This window comes from Rhea pennata, chromosome 3 (assembly GCF_028389875.1).
Source record: "Rhea pennata isolate bPtePen1 chromosome 3, bPtePen1.pri, whole genome shotgun sequence".
Classification (NCBI taxonomy): domain Eukaryota; kingdom Metazoa; phylum Chordata; class Aves; order Rheiformes; family Rheidae; genus Rhea; species Rhea pennata.
In genome coordinates this window covers 32445205-32466564 of record NC_084665.1, presented here as the reverse complement: position 1 = coordinate 32466564, position 21360 = coordinate 32445205, and the positions used below count along the sequence as shown (strand labels likewise).

At 35.1% G+C, this 21360-nt stretch overlaps 1 protein-coding gene across 1 annotated transcript in view; it reads left to right on the top strand.

Annotated features, from left to right (window-relative positions):
* Nucleotides 1–21360, top strand: part of BABAM2 (BRISC and BRCA1 A complex member 2) — a 177047-nt gene that overhangs the window by 41242 nt on the left and 114445 nt on the right. The window contains exons 5-6 of the mRNA XM_062571946.1: nucleotides 9162–9356; nucleotides 14057–14131. Coding sequence (XP_062427930.1) covers nucleotides 9162–9356; nucleotides 14057–14131 — 270 coding nt within the window. The remainder of the gene's footprint in view (nucleotides 1–9161; nucleotides 9357–14056; nucleotides 14132–21360) is intronic.

Genomic DNA, 21360 nt, shown 5'->3' with positions numbered 1-21360 from the left:
GGTCTAGTGCTGCTTTTTCCATTTATGTGTTATTACCTGGGACTTGCCTTTGTGGAGTCATAGGGAAGTCAGGATTGCATTGAGCATTAAACCTCATATTTAGACTGTTCACTGATAGCCTGGGCTCTTTGTGCCTAGTCAAAATAGAGAATCAGAACAGTCAAATAGTCAAATATAGAGAATCAAAAATAAAGAATTTGCAGGCCTTAATGATTTCAATAGGCTTAAAGTGGCACCTACATTTATGTCTGTAGCAGAGGGAGAATTTTCTATTCCTGTGTTTTGCTTGTGTTGCATTCTCGAAAAGATAATGTTGCCTTGGAGTCCAGGTCAGTGAGCTATCTCCTTTGTTCATCTTAACTGTGTTTGAAAAAAGAAAACTGGAGAGAGACTGCTGATTGCGAAGTGATAGTGTCACTTTACCCTGTGCTGCTACATCTTGCCTCAAGGATAAGTGCAGTCTCCTGACATGAACAAGAGAAAAAATATAAGTTCATGAGCTGTGTGGTTATGCTAGCCATCAAATATGAGGAAAAAGGGCCTTCAGTATTTTTCAAGGGGTAGTTGAAATTGCTGGATCTGTAAGTATCGTCGTAATCAATGGATCGATTGGGTCTGTGACTTGCTGCCTCCTGACATCGATTGTTCGTGCCACTGGATGTCACAAGGGCAACTTGCAGTCCCTAAAGCCAAAACAGAGGCTGCTGCTTTTCTTTGTCTTTCCTATCAGTTTTCAGAGATGTTCCACCATTCCAAATGTTCCAACATTTAAGAAGTTAAGCTTGACAAATATTCTACGACCTGTTCTAAAGACATCTAAATCTAGTACTATGCCCTCTGTTTTTAGGGTATATTATTATTCCTCTTCTATATGAGGACTTAAAGCATTTCTGTAGATTATGAGAAAGATAATTATAGAAAATGGAGAAAACAGTATTTTCTCATTATATTACATTGCAATTAAGACTATGAATGCTTTTGTCAGCAGTGCTTTTTTGGAGTCAATAAAGTTAGTTTGGTAATGCCATCATCTATTTCACTGTCTCTTCCCAGCGTGTTGATAGGTATCACCTTTTCCTCCAAGGAGCATAACTTCTTTTTTACTCTTATCACTAATATTTGCCTGAGGAAGCAAAGTGATTGAGCAAATGAAAGGTTCTTCAGGTTGAAGCCTTAAGAGATAATGTCCTATTGGCAGGAAAGTATGGGCTCTGGCATAATGTCAGATTGCCAGTTACCAGACACTGATGCCAGTCACCAGACACTGATGTTCATGTATTTATATATAGTATACCTGCTCTGACAGGAAATAAAGACCTAGTAGTAGAATAAATTCCAGTTTGTCTTCGTAATTTTCAAGTAGTTATTACTTTAAACCAAAAATATAAGGCTGGCTGTCCCAAGCTGGCCGTGGAAGGCAGAATATTTGGAAGCTTAGGAGCAGAATACTCATATTAGTATTGAGGATACCTTAATAGGAACCAGCAAACTGATGAAATCAGTGTAGTTACAACTCTTTTTGCTTCAGTTAATCAAAATATAATCGTATTTTATTCAATTCTTTAGTAAAATTTGAAAAAAAGAGTAGTTATTAGAGAAACTAGCAAAAATTAAAGAATTCTGGCCCTTATGTATAAAAATGTTGGTAAAATGTACTCTATTTTTTCACACAAACTCCAGAATAGTAAGAAATGACTTGGCCTGAAGACAGCAGCCTGTTAGCTTTCTAGAAACACATTTAGCAGGTTTAAAAAGAAAAGATCAAATCTAGCACATCCTTCCTGAATTGAGAATACATTTAAATTCATCGTATTGTGCCTTTTGAATTCAAGTTGTTGCGCCGTAATAATTCATTTTTCTGTAGCAAGTCAGTCATTGCTTATGAATATGCAAGCAGAACAGACTTTTAAATTAGCTGATTACAGAAGGTCAGTTAGAAATAAGTGTTCTGTCTGATAATGCTGTTTCCGATTTGATTAAATTCTAGGCTGCGAATTCTGTTATGATTTATAATTGTAATTTTTTTTTGATGTTTTTTTTTTCTTACCAATGTGATTAGCTTATGTTTGGGACATTGCAGGTTCTTTTCTTCACAAGATACTGGTGAGACAAAGAAGTATCTTTGCACACAGTAATTTTCAAGAAAGCATTAATTTTCCCAAATGGAGGAGTGCTCAATCTATATTTTCTTTATTCTTTACAGGTCTAACTTTCTGTATTGTTTTCAAAACCTTTCCTTATTTTGCTCCTTGTTTTAATGCTTGTGTGTCTGTGTTTCCCAGGCATTTCAGTTTTTTTGTTTTTTGGGATTTTTTAAACTGCAGAGATCTGCAGCTGCAGAGCACCCTTAATGCACAAAAATCGCCTGGCCCTCTCTGCTCCCACAGTAGGATATAGGAGTAATTTACAGTAGTTTTTGAAAGACTCATTCTCTCCGTTTTCAGATGATGATGCTTGAAAGGAGGATGTGCATTCATTCTAGCTGAATGCTGAAGAGTGTTCTGTGTGTATTAAATTAAAAAAATAAACTTTTTATTTTAGAACTACTGTAGGTACATAGTCATTAATCAAGAAGCTCCTTGTATGGCCAGCAGAAGAAATAATGGGAATCTGTACTGAATGTAATATGCTTTTTCTTAAAGCAGAGTTAGATTTTGATATAATAGATGAATATTGTTCACCTCCTGCGTAGTTTCTTGCCATTTCAAGATATTCAGGTATCTGAGATTTCAGCTTAGAGTTTATAGACTAATTTAATTTGTGTTCAATTTCTACAGCCTCTCACTAAAAAAATGAAATCTGAATATCCCGAATTTTACTTTATACAAACTTTATTATACATAATAGCTAGTATAGCACACAAAGTCTGTAAGTTGTTTGGTTTTATTTGCCATGACAGAAGTGCTCCTGTTTTCATGAAATCTTAAGTCTTTACTGCTTGCTTATGCCCAGAAATGATGATTTCAAGCACATTACTCCAGAAAGTTGTTCCAGTGGTGCTTTGGGGAAGAGGAATGAGAAGAACCTGTGAAAATAAGATGACAAGTAGATGGCATGTGGGTTTACATGTGATTGATTTGAAACTACAGCCTGTAGGATGTTTAAGTGCTGGCTGCTAAGAAACTGAAGCCTTTAAAGTTGTTGTAACACTCCAGCCCTGCAAATACTGTGAAAAATATCTGTTGATAGAAAGATGTGAGCATATGGCAGATAATTATCCTGTGCCTTTTCCTGTGAATGATTTCCCCATGGTGGCCCAAGAAGACTATAGCAAAGCAGGAGTTGAATTCAGATATCCCAGTTTCTGGAATAATGCTGTAACCACTGGACCCCTTACCTCCTGAGAATGTATTTGTATAGAGCGTAAGTGCTGATACTGCAATGTGATGATTTTTCTCATTTGAGATAAAGAAAAACCTATACTGGTACTGATTTTAAGTTATCATAGTACATGAATTGTGTACATGTAGTGTGCAGCAATGTAAACAAAATGCAAATCTGTACTTGCATTGTAGTTTATCATAATTCTGGATGAAAGATGCTATAGAAATGCATTACCGCTGTTATGAGCTTGAGAGGTTTTGTTTACTGACGTTTTCTTGTGAAAGTGATTGCAGTTAATTTCTTGCTTAGAAATATAAAAGTACACTAACTTAAAATAAGATCTTGCTGTTGTTTCCTGTAGTATAGCCAGGAAAAACAGTTACAATCTGTCTTCTTTAAAATCACATTCCTGGAAGATATTCTGGCAACCTGGATATTTAAACACATTTCAAAGAAAAACAAGTTCAGATCAATTAGAAATTATGATCTTATTTTCCTTCCGATAGTGTAGCATTATGGTTTGCTGCAGACATTGCCTGAAGTTATGAAATAAGCAATATGCTATTATGGAGGCTATGAATTAGCTGCTTATGGAACACAAGGTTCTTTATGTTCTGAAAACGAGGGGAGTAGGTAATCACTGACATTGAGTAGTTTGCATAGGGTCTTGGTTAGTTTTTTGGAAGTATAAGGGAAAGACTGCAAAGCACAACATGTTCCAGAACAAAACATAAATATGATTTCTTTGCCAAAAATTGAATATTATGGTTACTCTGTAAAGCCAGAAGTACTGAAAAGCTGCTTAGGGGTTTTTATCACTGGCCTCACCTTTAAAAATTCCCATTGAGTTTGATATTGTCTTGCTGCAAATTTTCTCTCTTTTTGGAATCCAATTGGTGTCATTGCTATTCATTTAAATGAATCACTGTAAAATGGTTTAAACTGCATTCTCTACAGGTGGTCTTATATTATCTTTACTCCGCCTCTTTATACTTATTGTAATTTTCTCAACATGGTGATCCAAAAACCTTTCTCTATCAAACTACTTATTTATCATGTAGCCATCTTCTGAAAGGAAACAATATCAAGAGCCAAGGAATCTGAAGTTGGATTTTGCACCCCCTGAAAAATTGGTGGGAATATACTTGTTAGGGAACTCATTTAAATTAATACCTAGCAGATCTTCAGATCAACATAGACATAGATTAATGGATACTTATGGCCTACTAGTCCCTGAACTTCTCTGTTTATATTGCCATATGGTGTTGGGTGGAGAGCAAAGGTAATGAAAGTAGTTACTGTAAAGTCTAAAAAAATTGAAGACCTGTTCTTGAAACTCATTTCACTAATCAATAAAATCAACAATTCCAGGGTAAGCTTCTGTCACAACAAAATATTCAACTTGCATATGGTGAACTTAAATAGTCACAGATAGGTAAGTAGTTGGAGTGGCCAGCTTCTTTATGGCAGTAGCTATTTGATGTGAGCACCTACATTTCTGGAATCTGGTGGAAATCTGGATTTCTGTCTTACTGAAGTTCTAACTCCATTACTATAGATCCAGTGTAGTCCCACTGTTTTGAAGTCATTCACTAATTCAAAAAAATTAGGATTAGCCGGTCATCACAGATGACTGACTATTAACAGGCTTCTGTCACTATAAGAAAATACATAGTTGCCTTCTCATGCCATCAACCTTCTGCTAAAATAATTGCTCAAGATAAGGTAGAAATTGACCTGCTTTTTAGAAAATGCAAATTACACAAGTTGCTTAATGTATCCTAGCCACCAAAAGTTCAGGATTTAATTTAAGAATTAGAGCATGGAGTTTGTGGTGCTGCTTATTGCAGTGGAGAGCATGTACGGAAGTGTTAGCTGTGCCCAGTCAGAAGTGAATCTTTTTAACTGAGCCTCTCTGTGCTCAGCAAAGAAGAAAGTCCTTCCACAATATACTGAAAAGAATGATAGTAGTATTAAAAGTAGTTGTAACCATTCTGAGAAGTGCATCTCAGCCTTCATATGAGACGTGAATGAATGCAGAACTAGTGGTGAACTCACAATTTGAGTTGGATCATACTTTTTTATTGTTTTACACTGGACTACTTGCAGTTATCTGGCTAACTTTTGAATAATTTAGTTTGCACTGCAGAGTTAACTTAAAGATATCTCTTGGCAAACAGATCAAGAAATTAGATTCAGGTTTGGATTTCTTTATTTTAAACATAGTACTGATTGTTCTGTAAATTCTGATTTTAACTCTGTGGAAAGTATACAGAAATCTCATTTCAAATTAGAAAAGACTTATTGAGTGATATATTAACTTAAGATACTGCCAGTACCCAAGCTAGTGTTCCTGCTTTACTTTGCTGTAAAATTTGTTATATACCAATTTTAGAGCGATTTTTGTTTGAAAGATATCTTTCTCTCTTTTCAGCATGCATGAGATTTTGGTAAAAAGATGTGAACATGCACATTTTGTCGGAGACAATGTGCAAGGTCCTAGTAAGAGAAGTAGAAGGAGATTTCGGTATAAGAGAAGCTACGGAAAGCAACATGTCTTTTGCTATGCATATTTGCTGGGTATGTCTTTAGTTGAGTCTTTCTTACCTGTCAGGGTTCAACAATCTGGCTGTAGAAAAAGAGTATGTTTTGTCTTCATGTTTTCAGAATTTCTTCTGAAGCAGTAACAACTAAAGCTCATGATTTTGCACTTGTATTTAGAGCACAATTCTTATGAAAGATCTGAGTTTTGTGGCAAAACATGCAGCCACAGAGCACAGAAACACGGGAAGCTGGTTTCATTCTTTTAATGTTTTAAATATTTTAAAATACTGTTTCGTACAAAAACTGTATTGGCCAGTGTTAGAATACCACAGGCTTCAGACAAACCATCAGAAAATAAAATACACAGACTGATATGTGGTGTGTATGTGTGTGTTCTTTTTTTCTTCAAAGCCTTTAGTTTAAGATTTTACTCGTGAAAACAATTTCCAATGTATAATAATATATTGTATAATAAGGTATATAGTTCTTCATTGCTAAACAAAATATTATTTAGAACATCTTTTTATCTCTAAAGAAAGAATTTAGCTGATTGTTGCAAGGACAGTACTCTAATTGACTGAAGTGACAAATTGTACATTTTCAGAAGGATCACTGGAATATTACAGTTGTACAAAGTATCAAACTGCTGGACATCAAATTCTGCTTCAGTTAGGTTTTAATGCTATTTACGTTAGAGGTAGTTGCATACATTGTTGATTTCAAAAATAAAAGAAGGAAGATTGAAGAAACAAAGCCTTTTGAAACAAACCATTTGAATCAAAAAACAGCATAGCCTGAATTTTTATACAATATTGAAATTGTATGGCAATAAAATGATTGAAAAGTTAATATTTTCAAATGATCAAGTCTAGTGCTTTTGGCAAATAAGCAGCAGTTAAAGATAAGGAGAAAGAAATTTCATATAGAAACAAGTCAGTGTATTCAGAAGTGTTTTGTTAACTTTAAAAGTTAGATCTTGTGAAAAGAACAGCACTTTTGCACTTTTGAAAATTTATTGAAATGGCTAGAAATATATTGGCCAATTGCCACGTAACAAATGCTGCAATAAAAATATGATTCTAAAGTCAGAAATTAGTGGAGGTTTAAAGAAGAACTTGTGTTACAGAAGATTCATGTAGCTATTAGATTTTTTTTTTTTTTTTTTTTTTTTTTTTTTTTAAATCAGTGAGACTCCGTTGCAACAGATGCATGTGCTAGCTGAGTGGTTGTATTATTCTCCAGGTGATGTGTTGGAGACGGGGGAGCTTGTTTGTTTGTTTTTTTATTTTTTTAATAAAATAGTATACACCTTGTTTTCTTTTAAAATTTTTAGTTACTGAATTAAAATTTTTTAATTAGAAACATAGAGTCAAGTAATTCATTTTAAATGCTGTGGCTGACGAGCAGTGCAGCGTAAAGGCTGTTTGGATGCAGTGCTCTGGAGCTCTTTGAAGAGAGCAACTGCCGTAGTACAGCTCCACGCTACACAAGTGACAGTGGGTTTTCTCTAGCTCTTCTTTTGTTCTCTGGTATAATGTTGTTTCAAACCAAAAGGTACAGTTGCGTTTAGGTTAGTTATTAAAATACTGTTGGTCATTTCCTTTGACAGAACACTTCTATTGTGTCATTGCCGCCAATGTCATTAGGAGGAGAGGTTATTCCCACTTGTCTGGCTGACATCAATACATACGGGCATGTTACATCCTCTGGCTTTCTGGAAATGCTTTATTTGAGCGGGAGCTTGGGAACAGGAAATTTGAGGTTATACACAGCCTGTTTTCAGACTGCATGATACAAAGTGCTTTTCCTAGAAGATGCTCTCAACGTAACAATTCTTCTCTAGTATTTTGTAGAATAGGATAAACTTAAGTGGATTCAGGTTAGGAGGAAATATTTGTCAGTTGCAGATGTAAGACAGAAACTTTCAATGTCTCTGTAGTATGTATTTTAAGACCTTACATGAACCTCATTCTGTCTCAGGCCTTCTCCAACTCCTCTGTAATATAATTCACTTTCTGAGATATGCCAATGTAATGTTCTAATTTTACAGGTGGTCTTACTGTCTAGGAACCAATATAGAGGATTTTTACTTCAAGACGGAGTCAAATGTGTGACAGAGCAGTGTGTTAGCCTCTGTAGGGAGAAGCTGAAGGAGCATCTGAGCCACACTGGACTGGTGTCTCCAAGAATCTCAGAATACGGGAATAGTTTAATCCTTTAACTGTTCACTGATCTGTTCAGTGATACCTATGAAACAAAGCAAATTATGACTGGAGTTATGTCCTATTGCGTTTCTTGAGCTGAGCCCGTCAGTTTCAGATGAATCTGTGGCCTATAAATGACTGGTCTTTTTCAAATGTATACTCTAGGGGTAACTATTCCTTTAAGCATTCAACCAAAACTCTAAGAAAGCAAAAATAAAGTCTGTGTTTCTGAAGAATAAGAACACCTCCCAAAACTCTTTTCCCCCCACTTACTTTCTTTTTTATGATTGACTGATAAATATATTTTTTCATCTGATTCATGGAAGGGAATGATGCATAGATAGACGTTGACCCAAAGCTGACCAAAAGCCATTTGATTGTGTTAATGTGTTTATTTCAACAAAACCTATTGAGGACCTGGGCACAAAGCACATGGGCTTTTCAACAGTTTGAAGTTGTCTTTCAGCTTTTGCATCAGAATTATCTCGTGTCCTGGCCTTAATGTAGACTCATTCTAAGTAAGATCAACTAGAGGCAGGAATTCATCGTATTAGCAATGGTTTATAGCATAGAAAATCTCCCCAAATAAAACTTTTATTTTTGCGTGGAAGACTCATCTATGCCAACATTTAAGTAGTCACACTGAAAGATAATACTGCTGCTATGTTACTGACACAGTTACCTTCAGTTGTATCAGTATTTTGCTTTGTGTTACTGTACTCTTTGTCTCTTGATATAATGGCAAGCTTGTAACCAAAACTTGTGCCAGACAAATTGAAGAGATTTTGTGCATGGGTTGCACTTGTATTAAGGGAAAGGGTCAGGTTAACTCCAGTGAAGCAGTGGCCCTGGTATGTGTTTCATGGTAGCTCGCTGTACAGGCACTTACTTCACATTAAGAGCCTTGCATGCTGTTTGACCCGGTTTCCTTCCAAAGTGTTAAATAACTTCTTCATTTAATATTATGTTTTAGATTTGTCATCTAGCTTCTGCACATATGCATACTTGCTGGCATCGGTATGGAAGAAAGAGTGCTTATTTTTTATTGCTGTAAATGAGTTTGGCCTCTGTTCTTTTCTAATTCAACAGAATTTAGCTTCTTGGAATCCTTCAAACCCCGAATGCCTCCTGCTTGTTGTGAAAGAGCTTGTCCAGCAGTATCACCAATTTCAATGCAGCCGATTACGTGAGAGCTCTCGTCTCATGTTTGAATATCAGACTTTACTTGAAGAGCCCCAGTATGGAGAAAATATGGAAATCTATGCTGGCAAAAAAAACAACTGGGTAAGCTATTAAGAATATTTCTGCTAAAATGCTTTTACTGATCTTTTCATTTGTGTAAGTATTGCTGTTGCCTTGGAAAAGTGAGTTCTTTGTATGCTGTATGTACATTCATGCTTTATATTTCCAACGGAGAATATTCCAGCTCACTTTCTATACTCCCTGTTTTATCCATTGCTTTTGTTCTGCCGCCTTACTTGAACCTGATTTCCAGGTAAGCACTGTTTTTCAACCTGATTTTAGTTCATCTTATTTATAGTTGAACTGATAAACTGTTGAAAATTCTGAACTCTGTTTACAGGGCAAAGTACAATGTTACGTGGAAGTCTGAGTTAGCTTAAGATTCGAGAGGCAGCATAGCTTTTTGCCATTAGTAATGTATTTATCATGGGAAGTTCAGAGTAAGAAATATCAGGAAATGTATAGTTGTGCTTATGTTGAACACATCCCCTTCTTACTTTCAGCAGCAACATACTCTCAACATGTACTGCCCTTTAGAAGCAGTGTCTTCTGAAATGTATGCAGTCTGAAAAAAATCTATGAAATTTTAGTGTTCCTGTTGCCAGGGCCTAGAATTCAGCTTTATATCACTTTCATCATTCTTAAGTTATAGGTGACACAAATACTTTTACTGTGCAACTAGCAATATATATATATATAGTCCTCTGTTTTTCTTGTCATCTAGGCAGATTTTTATTTTGAGCCAAGTAAAATTTTCTTTATCAGAGAATTTCAGAATACTGTTTTATTTTTATAAGTCAGTATATTTCACAGACATTAATTTGTTCTTGAGTGTTATTCTCTGTAGCTGGCACCATAAACAGCTCGCCACATCTGTAAATATCGTCAGAATGTTTTATTGAAATGCAGAAGGCCTTCTGTACCGTACTCAGAATTTATCATCATTTTTAGCAGCTGCCAAATTGTAGTCAAGACTGTAGAAAAGTAGGGGTTTTTTTTATCCTCTTTATGGAAAAGCCATATGTACTCAAGCCTTTGGAGTCTTTCATCAGTCTTTGATGGCTGAGTAAAGTTTGTCCGTGTATGTTGCAAATATTATCTTAATTAAAAATATCCCAATAAAATAAATTTTGAGTATGTTTTGAGGAAAATCCTTTTAATCATTGCAAAGCTGTATGAGGCTTTGCTACTGTGTGTTTTGCTTTTAAAGTTTACATTCTCTGTCAAGACTGAGAAGGTCACATTTGGACCAACTGTAGATTCAGTGAACCTGGTACCTAAGTGACAGAGCATTGTGTATGAGTTGCCTAAAAACATGTGGTTTTCCTTCCTGTTGTTGCCAACTGTCTTTTTAATCTTGACAGTCAGCACAGTAGAAATGTTTATCTGAAAACTAAGAGGTAACTGCACCTTACCTCCTATGTCTAGAAGTTACTGAAATTTGTGTTATCAAAACAAAGTAAAATAACTGTTACCATCTCTCAGGGATCAATAGTGGCTCAGTAGACCTGAAACAGTCATCTATGAGTAAACCTTGCACAGTGTTATTATGAAAGCAGTCATTTTAAGTGCATGAGTTGATTTCAAAATGAAACAGAACTCCAGAAAAGGCCTTAGTTCAGTGCAGCATCTCAAAATGAAATAAATTTCCTTGTATGTCATTGCACCAACTTCGAAGTCCTGAAGGTAATATCCAAGATCAGAATACACAAATCTTTATTTAGTCCAGTAGCTTCATGTTGACAGGTACAAGCGGATACAAATGGCCATTAACTACTTGAATCTGATCTCTCAGTGCTTTGACCAGGACCTCCATCTGATTCAGATAATCTGGCTTTTTGGTAGTTGAGCACCATGGACAGGGACTGCTCCCTATAGGTTCAGAAAATGTTTAGAAGTAATGTGTTGTAAAATAATCTAGATTTAATGATGTAAAATCTAGGCGGCAAGTCTTTATTTACATCCACATCTGAGAGAAGCTGTTGTTTTGTTCAGAGGCCATTTGTTCAGTGACCATCCAAAGTTCGTCAGACTTGGTATTTTACCAGAAATATTTCTCTGGATTTTTTTGGCAAATCTGTAGGACAACTTGTCAGTGAGACAAATCCAGAGAGGTAGCACTGTCTATACAATCCATTTCAGTCTGAGTAAAAATTGAGTACTGTGGCTGTCATCAAGGCAGTCTTGGTGTTGCGCACACACAGAAAGTCAGTCATTTCACAGCATGTGTGTGCAGTAGAACATCAACAAGTTGGTATTTAGCCCCAATATAAGTGTCATTTGGAAGGGTTTCAGGGTCATTAGGAAGGGTGCTCACTTTTGGTTTTTAGTGTTTCTGTGTGTAATTGTATCTGTTGTGTGATTGTCAGGGACAAATTGTAAGGGCACTTCTGAGCAAACTAGCAACTGGAGGCATCACAGCATAAAATCACACAAACCCTTCTGGCAGATGATATAACTGGTAATGTTATACAAGTGGCAGGTTTTTGATTGCATTCAAGGTCTTATTTTTTCTTGGTTGGTGACTGGAAGGTAGAGTAAGTTATCTCTAGTTCATACCTGATGCATAGACCAAGGAACAAATTGGCATCGATATTAGTAATGCTACATCTGCCTAGCATAGCATGTTTCCCTGTATATATTTAGTTGCTTGGGTTAAATGCTTGTTTAATTTAGGCATAAACTAAATAAAGGTATCTAGTTCTGTGATACCTAGTTCTCAGTTTTATTGCTAGCAATACTGCAGAAGAAAATGCATCCATCAAACAGTGATTTATATTCCTCATCTATCCAGCACAGCATCTTACCATCTCATTTCAAAAGCCAGTCACCACTCTACAGCATCCCTTTGACCTTAAATACTTTCCAAGTGAGGCTTGTGCAGCTGCCTGCTAGTTTCCTTCAGCGTCCTGTTCAGCCAGTTCCTTTCTCGATCAATATGTGTAGCAGTGTTGTCTCTCATTATGGAGATTTGTGGTCTGATACTGTATCACCAGTGACAACTTCCATGTTTTGTCTTATGTTGGGCTCAGAGCGATCTGTGGATTAGCACAACTAGTTGAGAGGAGAGACAAACATATGACAAGCTTTGCGAAGGCGTATGGCCGTGTATTTCTAATATTTTCAATATCAGCGCAGGTGCTAAAAGAGCTTGGCTGACTGCATTCTTCTTGAGAAGCTGTTATAGCCTTTGATAAGCTGTCTTCATAGGTATGCAATCTTCTCATGATAGCATCCGCTAAAGGTAGTAAAGCAATGACCCAGAAGGCTTCCTTCCGATATCTGCATGAACTATAAGCTTTGACCAGCAGTTTCAGCTTTTGGTTGAATTTGAGATGCAGACATTTGTAAATATCATCAAAGGCAGGGTGAATAAAATTATTTAAAAGTGCACTTTCTGCTCTTCTCTACTGTCAAGATCCCCTGCTTCTCTTCAGTGTGTTGTTGCTACATCTTATAGAAAGGATATTCTTATTACTTCAGATATTTCACAGGCTTTTGCTTACCACAAGGTACAACTGTATACATAATAGAGATTATTCTGTTTATACCTAGTATACTGTTTACATTCACTATTATAATGAGAATTGTAATACAAATACTCACCATAGAGGCATGTGCACTTGTTTAAATTTGTATATTGTACGTTTCTTGTTTACAGTATTTTTCTTGCTTTGTCTGGCTTCACAAAACATTTAAAATGTTAAAATGAAAGTTAGCTACAGATAACTGTTCAGGGAATATTGAAGTAGTACATATATGTTAAATTGGCAGAATGAATACTGAATATTCACATAGCTTTAATTTGTCTTTAGTAACTGTTAAAATTACTATATTTTAAAAAATTGTATGTCTTCAAGTAACTAGGTTGTATGTGTATGCAAATTTAGGACAATGTTAAAAACTGAAAGGAGTTTGTTACTTTGTTTCAAGAGGTATTAAATTTTTCTACTTTAATGCTTTTGGTACTGATCATTCAAAAAGACAAATATAGCTGCTGTATAGCTACTTTATTGAATTACAAAATATTTTTTTTTCTAAAATATCCTTAATGTGGTGGAAATCAGGCAAACATTTATTCAAAAAGAATGAACTCAATTGCTTCATAACCAGGTGGACAAAGTCTGGTTTTAAGGAAGTATACAAAACAGAAAGGAAATCCTTTCCATTTCCTTTGCATACACTTTATGCATAAAAACCCAGCTATGCATAGGAGACACTTGGCAAGTTTTCAGTTGAGTAGGTGTTAAGAGTCACATAATTCTGAAAAGTTTCTGAACCTTCTAGTTCGATAATTTCTTCTGTATATCAAAGGATATTTCATGTCCATTCATACCTTACTCAACTGAAATTTTTCCTCTTACATATATCTACTGTGTTTGTGAAGATTCCTCTATTTCATAGATATGTTCCTATAAATTTTTTTCTTGTCTTGGCTTTCAGACTGTTTGCAGATCTCACTAGACCTTTAACCGGAAATGAGTACAGACAAGATGGATCTATATATAGGACATAACAAAGTTTATTCTGTTCTTGTCAAGCATATTGTTGCCCTTTGACAACTTTTTACTGTTGACTTACTGGCAGTGATGTGTGCATTTATTTTTTGCATGTCTTTTCTCATAGAATGTCTATGAAATTGTAAAGTGTCTTTTTTCCATCCTCAGTGATCTCATTGAGAAATTCAATTTGTGATTCTGTTCTAGACACTAGGTCTCATTAGTCTTACGTTTTCTCCACAGACTGGTGAATTCTCAGCTCGCTTCCTCTTGAAGTTGCCTGTAGATTTCAGCAATATTCCTACATACCTTCTCAAGGTAAAATGAATGTCTAAACTGGCAATATTTGTGAGCAAGTATGAATTATTGAAATGTTCTTAGTAACTATTTTGACTTTCTGCCTTACCCTCTTCAAGATACTGAAAGTCCACATTATCTAAATCTGATATGGTCAGGTTTTGGAAAGGCACATTGCTCATTGTGTTGCTCTGCATGCCATTTTACTAGATACTAAATATGTACCTATCACTCTGGAGGACCTTGCAGGATTTGTGGTGGTGTTGAAGATTGAATGCAACACAGATATTCTGGAGTTTTAGACATATGTTAGGCAGGAAACTCTTGCTCATACCCAAGGCATTCTCATAAGAAATAAACTTAAATATTTCCCCATAAACTCTTCTTACGTGAATTTGTGGATTTTGTGTTATGTATGTCATGCGTCCCCACCCCGGCATGAACTGTCAAATTGTACCAGTGGTCTTGACAGTAGAACTAAATGTGATAATATTTTTTAACAAGATGAAAGCAATTAGTGATGACACAGACTGAAGAATTTCAATGATTACTTTGCTTCGTTGTTTACAATAAACACTAATTTGAAAAGATGCTTCAGATAGTTTTTACAAGAAAGTAGAACTGTAGACCATAATAACAAAGAGTGTATTAGAGTATTGCTGTAAGTTGTAAAAGTGTATTCCCTTCTTTGCTTGGAAGAGGAAAACTTGTGACAAAAACTACCGACATGGAATAATCTGACTGACTGCTTATCTTCTGAGTATTGACAATAACATGTCTTTCACAGCAGAGAGTCACAGTTTCAAGCAGTTATTATGGAAGCCCATCATAAGATCAATATTACTGTATTCAGAGAAGCCAGTGATAAATTTACATTCAAGTCTGTCATAAATGTCACCATAAAGTGCCCAAATTCTTGTTTCTGACAAGGTTTGAGTCAGCTGATGTTGCCAACATCCATCTTTCCTTTCCACTGCTAAATGACATGACTGGCTCCTTACTCAGCTGTTTACTCTTAAATACTTGAAAAGGAGAAGAATAGGTACTTAGTGTTTAGCAGCTAATTTGTTGAAATGAAAATGTCAGTGTAGATTTCATGGCCTCCTCTTCATCTTTGTGTTTTAAGTCTTCAGCTGCTGTTAGATCACAATTGCAAGCATGAATCTACAATATTTCTCCAAATAAGATGTCTTGAGCTAAGGATCATGAAAATAAAGGCATACACCACTACTACCTAACTGAAATGGTTGGTTGTAATCTAAGCTATGTATCCTGTGGTCTCCTCATCTTATGTAGACTGCTAGCTGAGTATTGATCTACTCCTTGCAACTTTCTTTCTCAAAAGCCTCTGTATGTTTTCTGGCTGCTCCTGTATACATGGTAGCATCCTTCTCCCAGCTGCTGTCTTTCATCAGGGCCTTCTGACCTCTATGGCCACATTTCCCGTCACAGATGTAAGAGGGGCAGCCAAGGGTTCTCCAGCAATGATGGTACATGCAGCAACAATTTACCTGGATTGCAGCATGCTCCCGATTTGCTTCTGAGAAGCCCTGTGAAAAAAGGAGGCTGAAGATGACTGACATGAACTGTGGTGTAAGCTCCTACTAGAATCCCAAGTTGCGATATTTTCCACAGACAACTTTAAATTGTTCAAGAATTTCTCAGACATGTTGTGCATGCACAGTATGTGCAATCGTTTCAGTCACAGGGCTGTATCTTGCACTTTTCTGCCTCTGAGGAAATTACATGACTTGTAGACTGGAAAGTGGTATATGTTTTTTGTACATGTCTGTTGTCATGTAGGAACCCTGTGATAGATTCTACTTTATTTCTGAAGAGTAACATTTTACTGCATCATGCATGACAGCATATTCTTTTTTTATTGTAATTCCCTATCTCATATTTACTAAGGATCTTCCACATTCTCTAAGGAAATTTGATGTACTGTGGGTAAATCATGGTAAATTGCTACAGAATTGATTGCCAGAGCATTGTTTACCCTGAGTGCTGAATGAATCGGTTGTCTCAAGGAAAACATGGGTGTATTTTCGTGCACATAGACTATTCGAAGAAACATGCACAAAAGATAGGAGAATCAGAGTTTCACAGTCTACCTTTATTTTGACCTTTCTAAAATCCTCTTGTCTTAGCAGTTTTAATATTCTTTAACATATTTTTTTTGTATGAAATTGCCTGAATTTTTAAAACAGCAGATCCTTACTGATGGTCCATGCGTTGATGAAATCCTTAGACTTGTTATGCAGACTTCTGCTACTTGAACTAGCAGGTTAATTGTCTGTATTAAGAGGTTGGTGTTTAGTCTGGATGAGTAGACACAGAAGAAGAAATGCGTTTTTTTTCCTGCTAGTTCTTGTTGACAGCAGGAGAATGATTTGACTCAAACTCCAGTTTGGACTGTGTTAGAGAGTGCACTGTAGCAGGCTGTTGCACTGTAGCATGGATCTTTTACTCCTGTTGCCTTTAACTCCCTGTCTTCTGACACTATGGCTGTATGAATGCCATCTCATGTTGCAACAGCATAAATTCAGATAGAGCTGGAAATACTCTGTTGTGGTTGAAATAATTATGCTCTGGCTACTGCAAATTCATTAACCTATTAGCAGAATTTTGATTTGTTTTCTTTAAGCCAGCAATGTCTCCCCCCCTTTTCTTTTTGGCTGAGACTTTTGACATAAATCTTGGAATCTGTAATAAAATACGAATTTATTTTTTATCATGTCTGCCAGTTATGTTGCCTAGAGTGCTTCTCACTGAATTATGACACATAATAGGGAATTCATTGATGTAGGGGGAAAAATGTGAATATATTATCCTGAAAGGTAGAAGAACAGTCAGTAATTGAAGGCTGCTAGTGCAGAAACAGCTTAATGTTTGAAATGGAGTTTGAATACTGTGTTTGAATTATGTTCTAATCTGTAGCCAGCTTTATATTACACAGTAGCTTCTCTTAAATGATTTGCCAAGTACAAACGTGTTATACCTTCTAAGCCATGGAATTTTTTTTTCTTAGGTTTAAATAATACGATTTTTATTAAAATCTGTTGAAATATTTAAAGACCATTATTCTTGTCTCATTAATCACTCTTAGTCCCTCAATTTGCATTGCTCTTCTGAGTTTTCATTGATTTCAGTAGGTAATCACACTACAACTGTAACTGTTAAGCTTCACATAATAAGATAATTCAGATATAAGGAGGAATACTGTGAGTATCTTCTGTAGTGTTACAAAATCTTTGGAATTCTTGAGAATATAATTCTGATTCCGAGCTTACCCTCTCAACTCTGTGTTGGTGGTGGTGAGAGTGTTTTCCTCTGTAAAGAACAAAAATTTAGAAGTGTAGCATAAGTTGGATTGTTTCGTACCAGAAAGGCTGATTTACCAGGTTATTTTGAAGCTATTCAATGTATTAATTTTAAAATTAAATTCAAGTGAGTGTGCGTTATAAGGAAGGTAGTTGGGTATGCAAAGAAAAGCAAGAATGGCTAAAAGAGCAACACAGAATAAGTACACTGTTCTTTCCCTTAAATTCTTAAGTTTTGTTAAAGATAAGTCAAATATTATTTATATGAAAACATTTGAAACTTATTGTGGATGTGACTGCAGTATATAAATTTCTTGTTGTATTTTCTATTGGCATATTTGAATGCAAAAGTATCATCTTTTGTTCTCCTATGCAAACGAAATATTCACAAAGAAACATTGGCTTCCAATGAAAATGACATTTAGGAAAAAAAACATTCTTTCATATTTCTTTCCTTCACAAAATTATACTTTATTTCTGAGGTTTTGAATTGAGTGTGGATCTTCATATCCACTTTTGCTTTTTCTAATGCAAATCTATTTGACATCAATGAAAAATTTAAATGTTTTAACAACTTCAGAACTGCAGGATCAAGCTGGTTGTTCAATATGTACTGCAAGATTCATTGCTGGTAAGTCTTTCATTAACATTCTTTTATGTGAGAGGAACATAGGTTTAGCTCAGGAAAATCTTTATATCTTTATCTGTTTGCTCTTATACTTTCCATTCTTTGGAGTTGGCTTTTTAATTGGTGCATTCATTTTGGCTTAAATTCTTCTCTGTTGATTACAACATGTTTAATTTTGCCACAGTATTTTATAAATGGAAATATTCACTGTACATACAGTTTTTAAAATTCAATCTTTAGTTTGTCTCTTTTTACAGATAGCATGCATACCACAGTAACAAAGGTGAAACACTTACCATCTAAAACACTTCATCTAAATTTCTTTTTATTCTATAGTTTTGGTCAGCTACAGGGACTTGTGTTACTATACTGATAATTCCTTAAACATCTCTAGCTCAGTAGTTTGCAAATTGCACTATGCTATGTGACTACAGTAAAAACACGCTTAGAGGATGTTGCCAATCATGCTGTTGGATATGAGGTATTGAGGTATTTTTCTTTTGTTTCCATATTTTTTTTGAGTTTTGACTAGGTAGGATGTGTACTGATTAGCATCTCTGTCCTAAATGCAAATTTTAAGGTATTAATTTCCTATGCTTATGTACCTTATTGTTGTGTCATGGTAAGTAGGTAGCGTATGGACCAATGTAAATATAATGTTGTGACCAGCTTTAGTAAAGCAACATTTAAATAATTTGTTACTATGGAAATGTAAAGGAAATGTTCAAAGTATACATATATGTATTTTTTGTAGCTTTTTTTGTATCTTTAAACTTGTCTTTTCTGAAGAGCTTTCTTGTGATGACCGCTGTATTTAATATGTATCTTTTAGAACCAAAACAAATAACCGTCAGTGTCTAGACACATTGCCAGGGGCCAAACAGTTGTGTATAAGGCTGTCAATGGAAAAGGCTTTTCCTCAAGTTCAAATTGAAAGAGAACATATTTGTTTTTTTAACTTAATGTGATTTCATCATTTAGAAATCTTTGTTAAAGACTGCAGTGCAACTTTTGTTTAAAAAGTAGACCAAAGTTTAGATAATCCGTAATATTGTAATAAATGTGTGTGTTTAAGTAATCAAGTACAGTAGACAACAACCAAATTTAAGTATAATATATAGGGTCAAAGAACTTCTTATGCAGGATAGTGTATTTGCCTATATTCCTATAAGCTATGTATATCCTTTGTTTTGTATTGTATAGAATGATAGACCTGTGCATCTCTGATGCTTGTCATGTCTATGGAGTCAGCTGTCATTTTACTTCTTCTACAGATAGAGAAGCAGATAGTTTATATGGCTTGTTCAAATAATGTTTAGTTCACACAATTCCCAATACTTTGACCATGTTTTCCATAGGTATCCTTTAAACTAGTACGTAAATTAAAAAAAAAAAAAAAAAAAAAGAATTTACTATTTGAGACTTTGACAGAGGCACAAAGTTAACTTCCTGAATTGCTGAGACCTGTGTCAGCATTCTGACCAAATAGTTTAAAATTTTAATAGTAGATGTCAGTATGCTATTCTGTAGATTACTTACTGCCTGAGCATTAAAGTACTTAAGGGAAATATCTAAACATCAAACCTTGTCTAGATTTCATCTGCTAATAGTTTAAAGGCAAGTTGTATAATACACAATTATAATGAGCAATAGAGATTTTAGATTAGAAGTGTGTCTGTGCAAGTTCATACTGGTAGCATTCAAAACAAATCGTTTATACTAGCAGAAGCCAGCATATTGTGTAATCTAGAGGCCAGGAAAATAAATGTAGCTTGTGTGTGTGGCAGACATTTATCAAGAAGGGATGTCATTGATGCTTGTCACTGCATATCTTACAGTGGAGACTGCACTCAAAAGTCGGCATTTAACTTCTGCTATCTACATTTTTCATCAAAAGGTGCCAAACCGATTGCTATAAAGGAATTAACTTGTTTTCACCAGTATTCTGGCCAATGTCAGAGTACCGTCCAGGTGCCAAAAGCACACAAAATCCAAGTAGAAGGACTTATGTAATGATTGTGGTCAAATAAGAGTATGTGTGTCATGAAATGTTTCTGACATTTTAAGAAGTTGTAGAATCAGGAAGAGTAGTGACTATTTTTTTGGTGATAAATTTTTTTTGGTGGCTATTTGTATAGTGGTAACTAAAGAAACATCAACTCCTTTCTTTATAAAGACTTTTTTTGGTTTCATATTTAACAGGATGTTTCAATTGTCCATCCAGGTAAAGGTGCAAGATCTTACTTATTCCACCCTATAGAGCATTAGATTTCTTAACTAGTCTTATTACTGTAGTCTAATTACTGACCTGTTTTACTGTATACCAACAAAGATATTTGGAAATCCAGAATACTTGGAGGCCATTGCTCTGGTGACTGAAGATACCAATTACAAATCTATAGCAAATACTAAATCAGAATCCAGCGATCCCATGCATAAGTTTGTTCTCTGAACCTAGCAAATGTAGCTCTCCATTATGATACTGGATTTTAGTTTTGCTTAATTTAACAGTTCAGTTTTGGTTTCCTTGCATAACAGTTATGTTAAGTCCTCTGTGCTTTTGCCATGGACTCTACTGATCCTGGAGTATTTCTGGCACTGGAGAGTTAAGTGTAGAATGTTACTGCTATAATTCAGTGATATAAATTGCACCCTTATGTTTTCAAGTAGCATTTGGTAAGGAAGCTCCAGGAATACTTGCAGAAATGACAATAACATCAGTCATCCTTTAATAAATTTATTCCAATATCTATTGTCCACAATTCAAGGTGAAAAAAAACTCTATAAAAATATGTTTTAAAATCAGAACCTATCATATTTAAATTTTATGAACTGATCAGTTCCCTTAGGTTTTATCAAATCCTGTTAGTACCAACTTTTTTCATAACAGCTTGATTTGTTTATAGTGGCTAGTCACTAAAATGATGTAAAATATGTCGATGTCAGGAGCACCTAACCTCCATATGTTGAAAGCCAACAGGAATTTTTTAAATCAGCTTTTTCTATAATTTATTGGCAGATTTTCTTAATAAGATCTGTCAACTGAAACAGCTCATTCTGCACAGCTGATGATTTTTATAGGTTATGATCTTAATATGAATCAACTGTATTTCTAATGACAGTTATATTTAAACATTTTATTTTTATAAGGCAATAGTGAAGGAAAGGAGTGCCACATTTACTGTTAGATTAAATCTCACCATTTTCATATCAATTTATTTGAACTTTTCCCTAATTTAATAGAACTACTAATTTACTATTCTGAGAATGAGTAGAAATAAGGATTTTTTTCATTATTT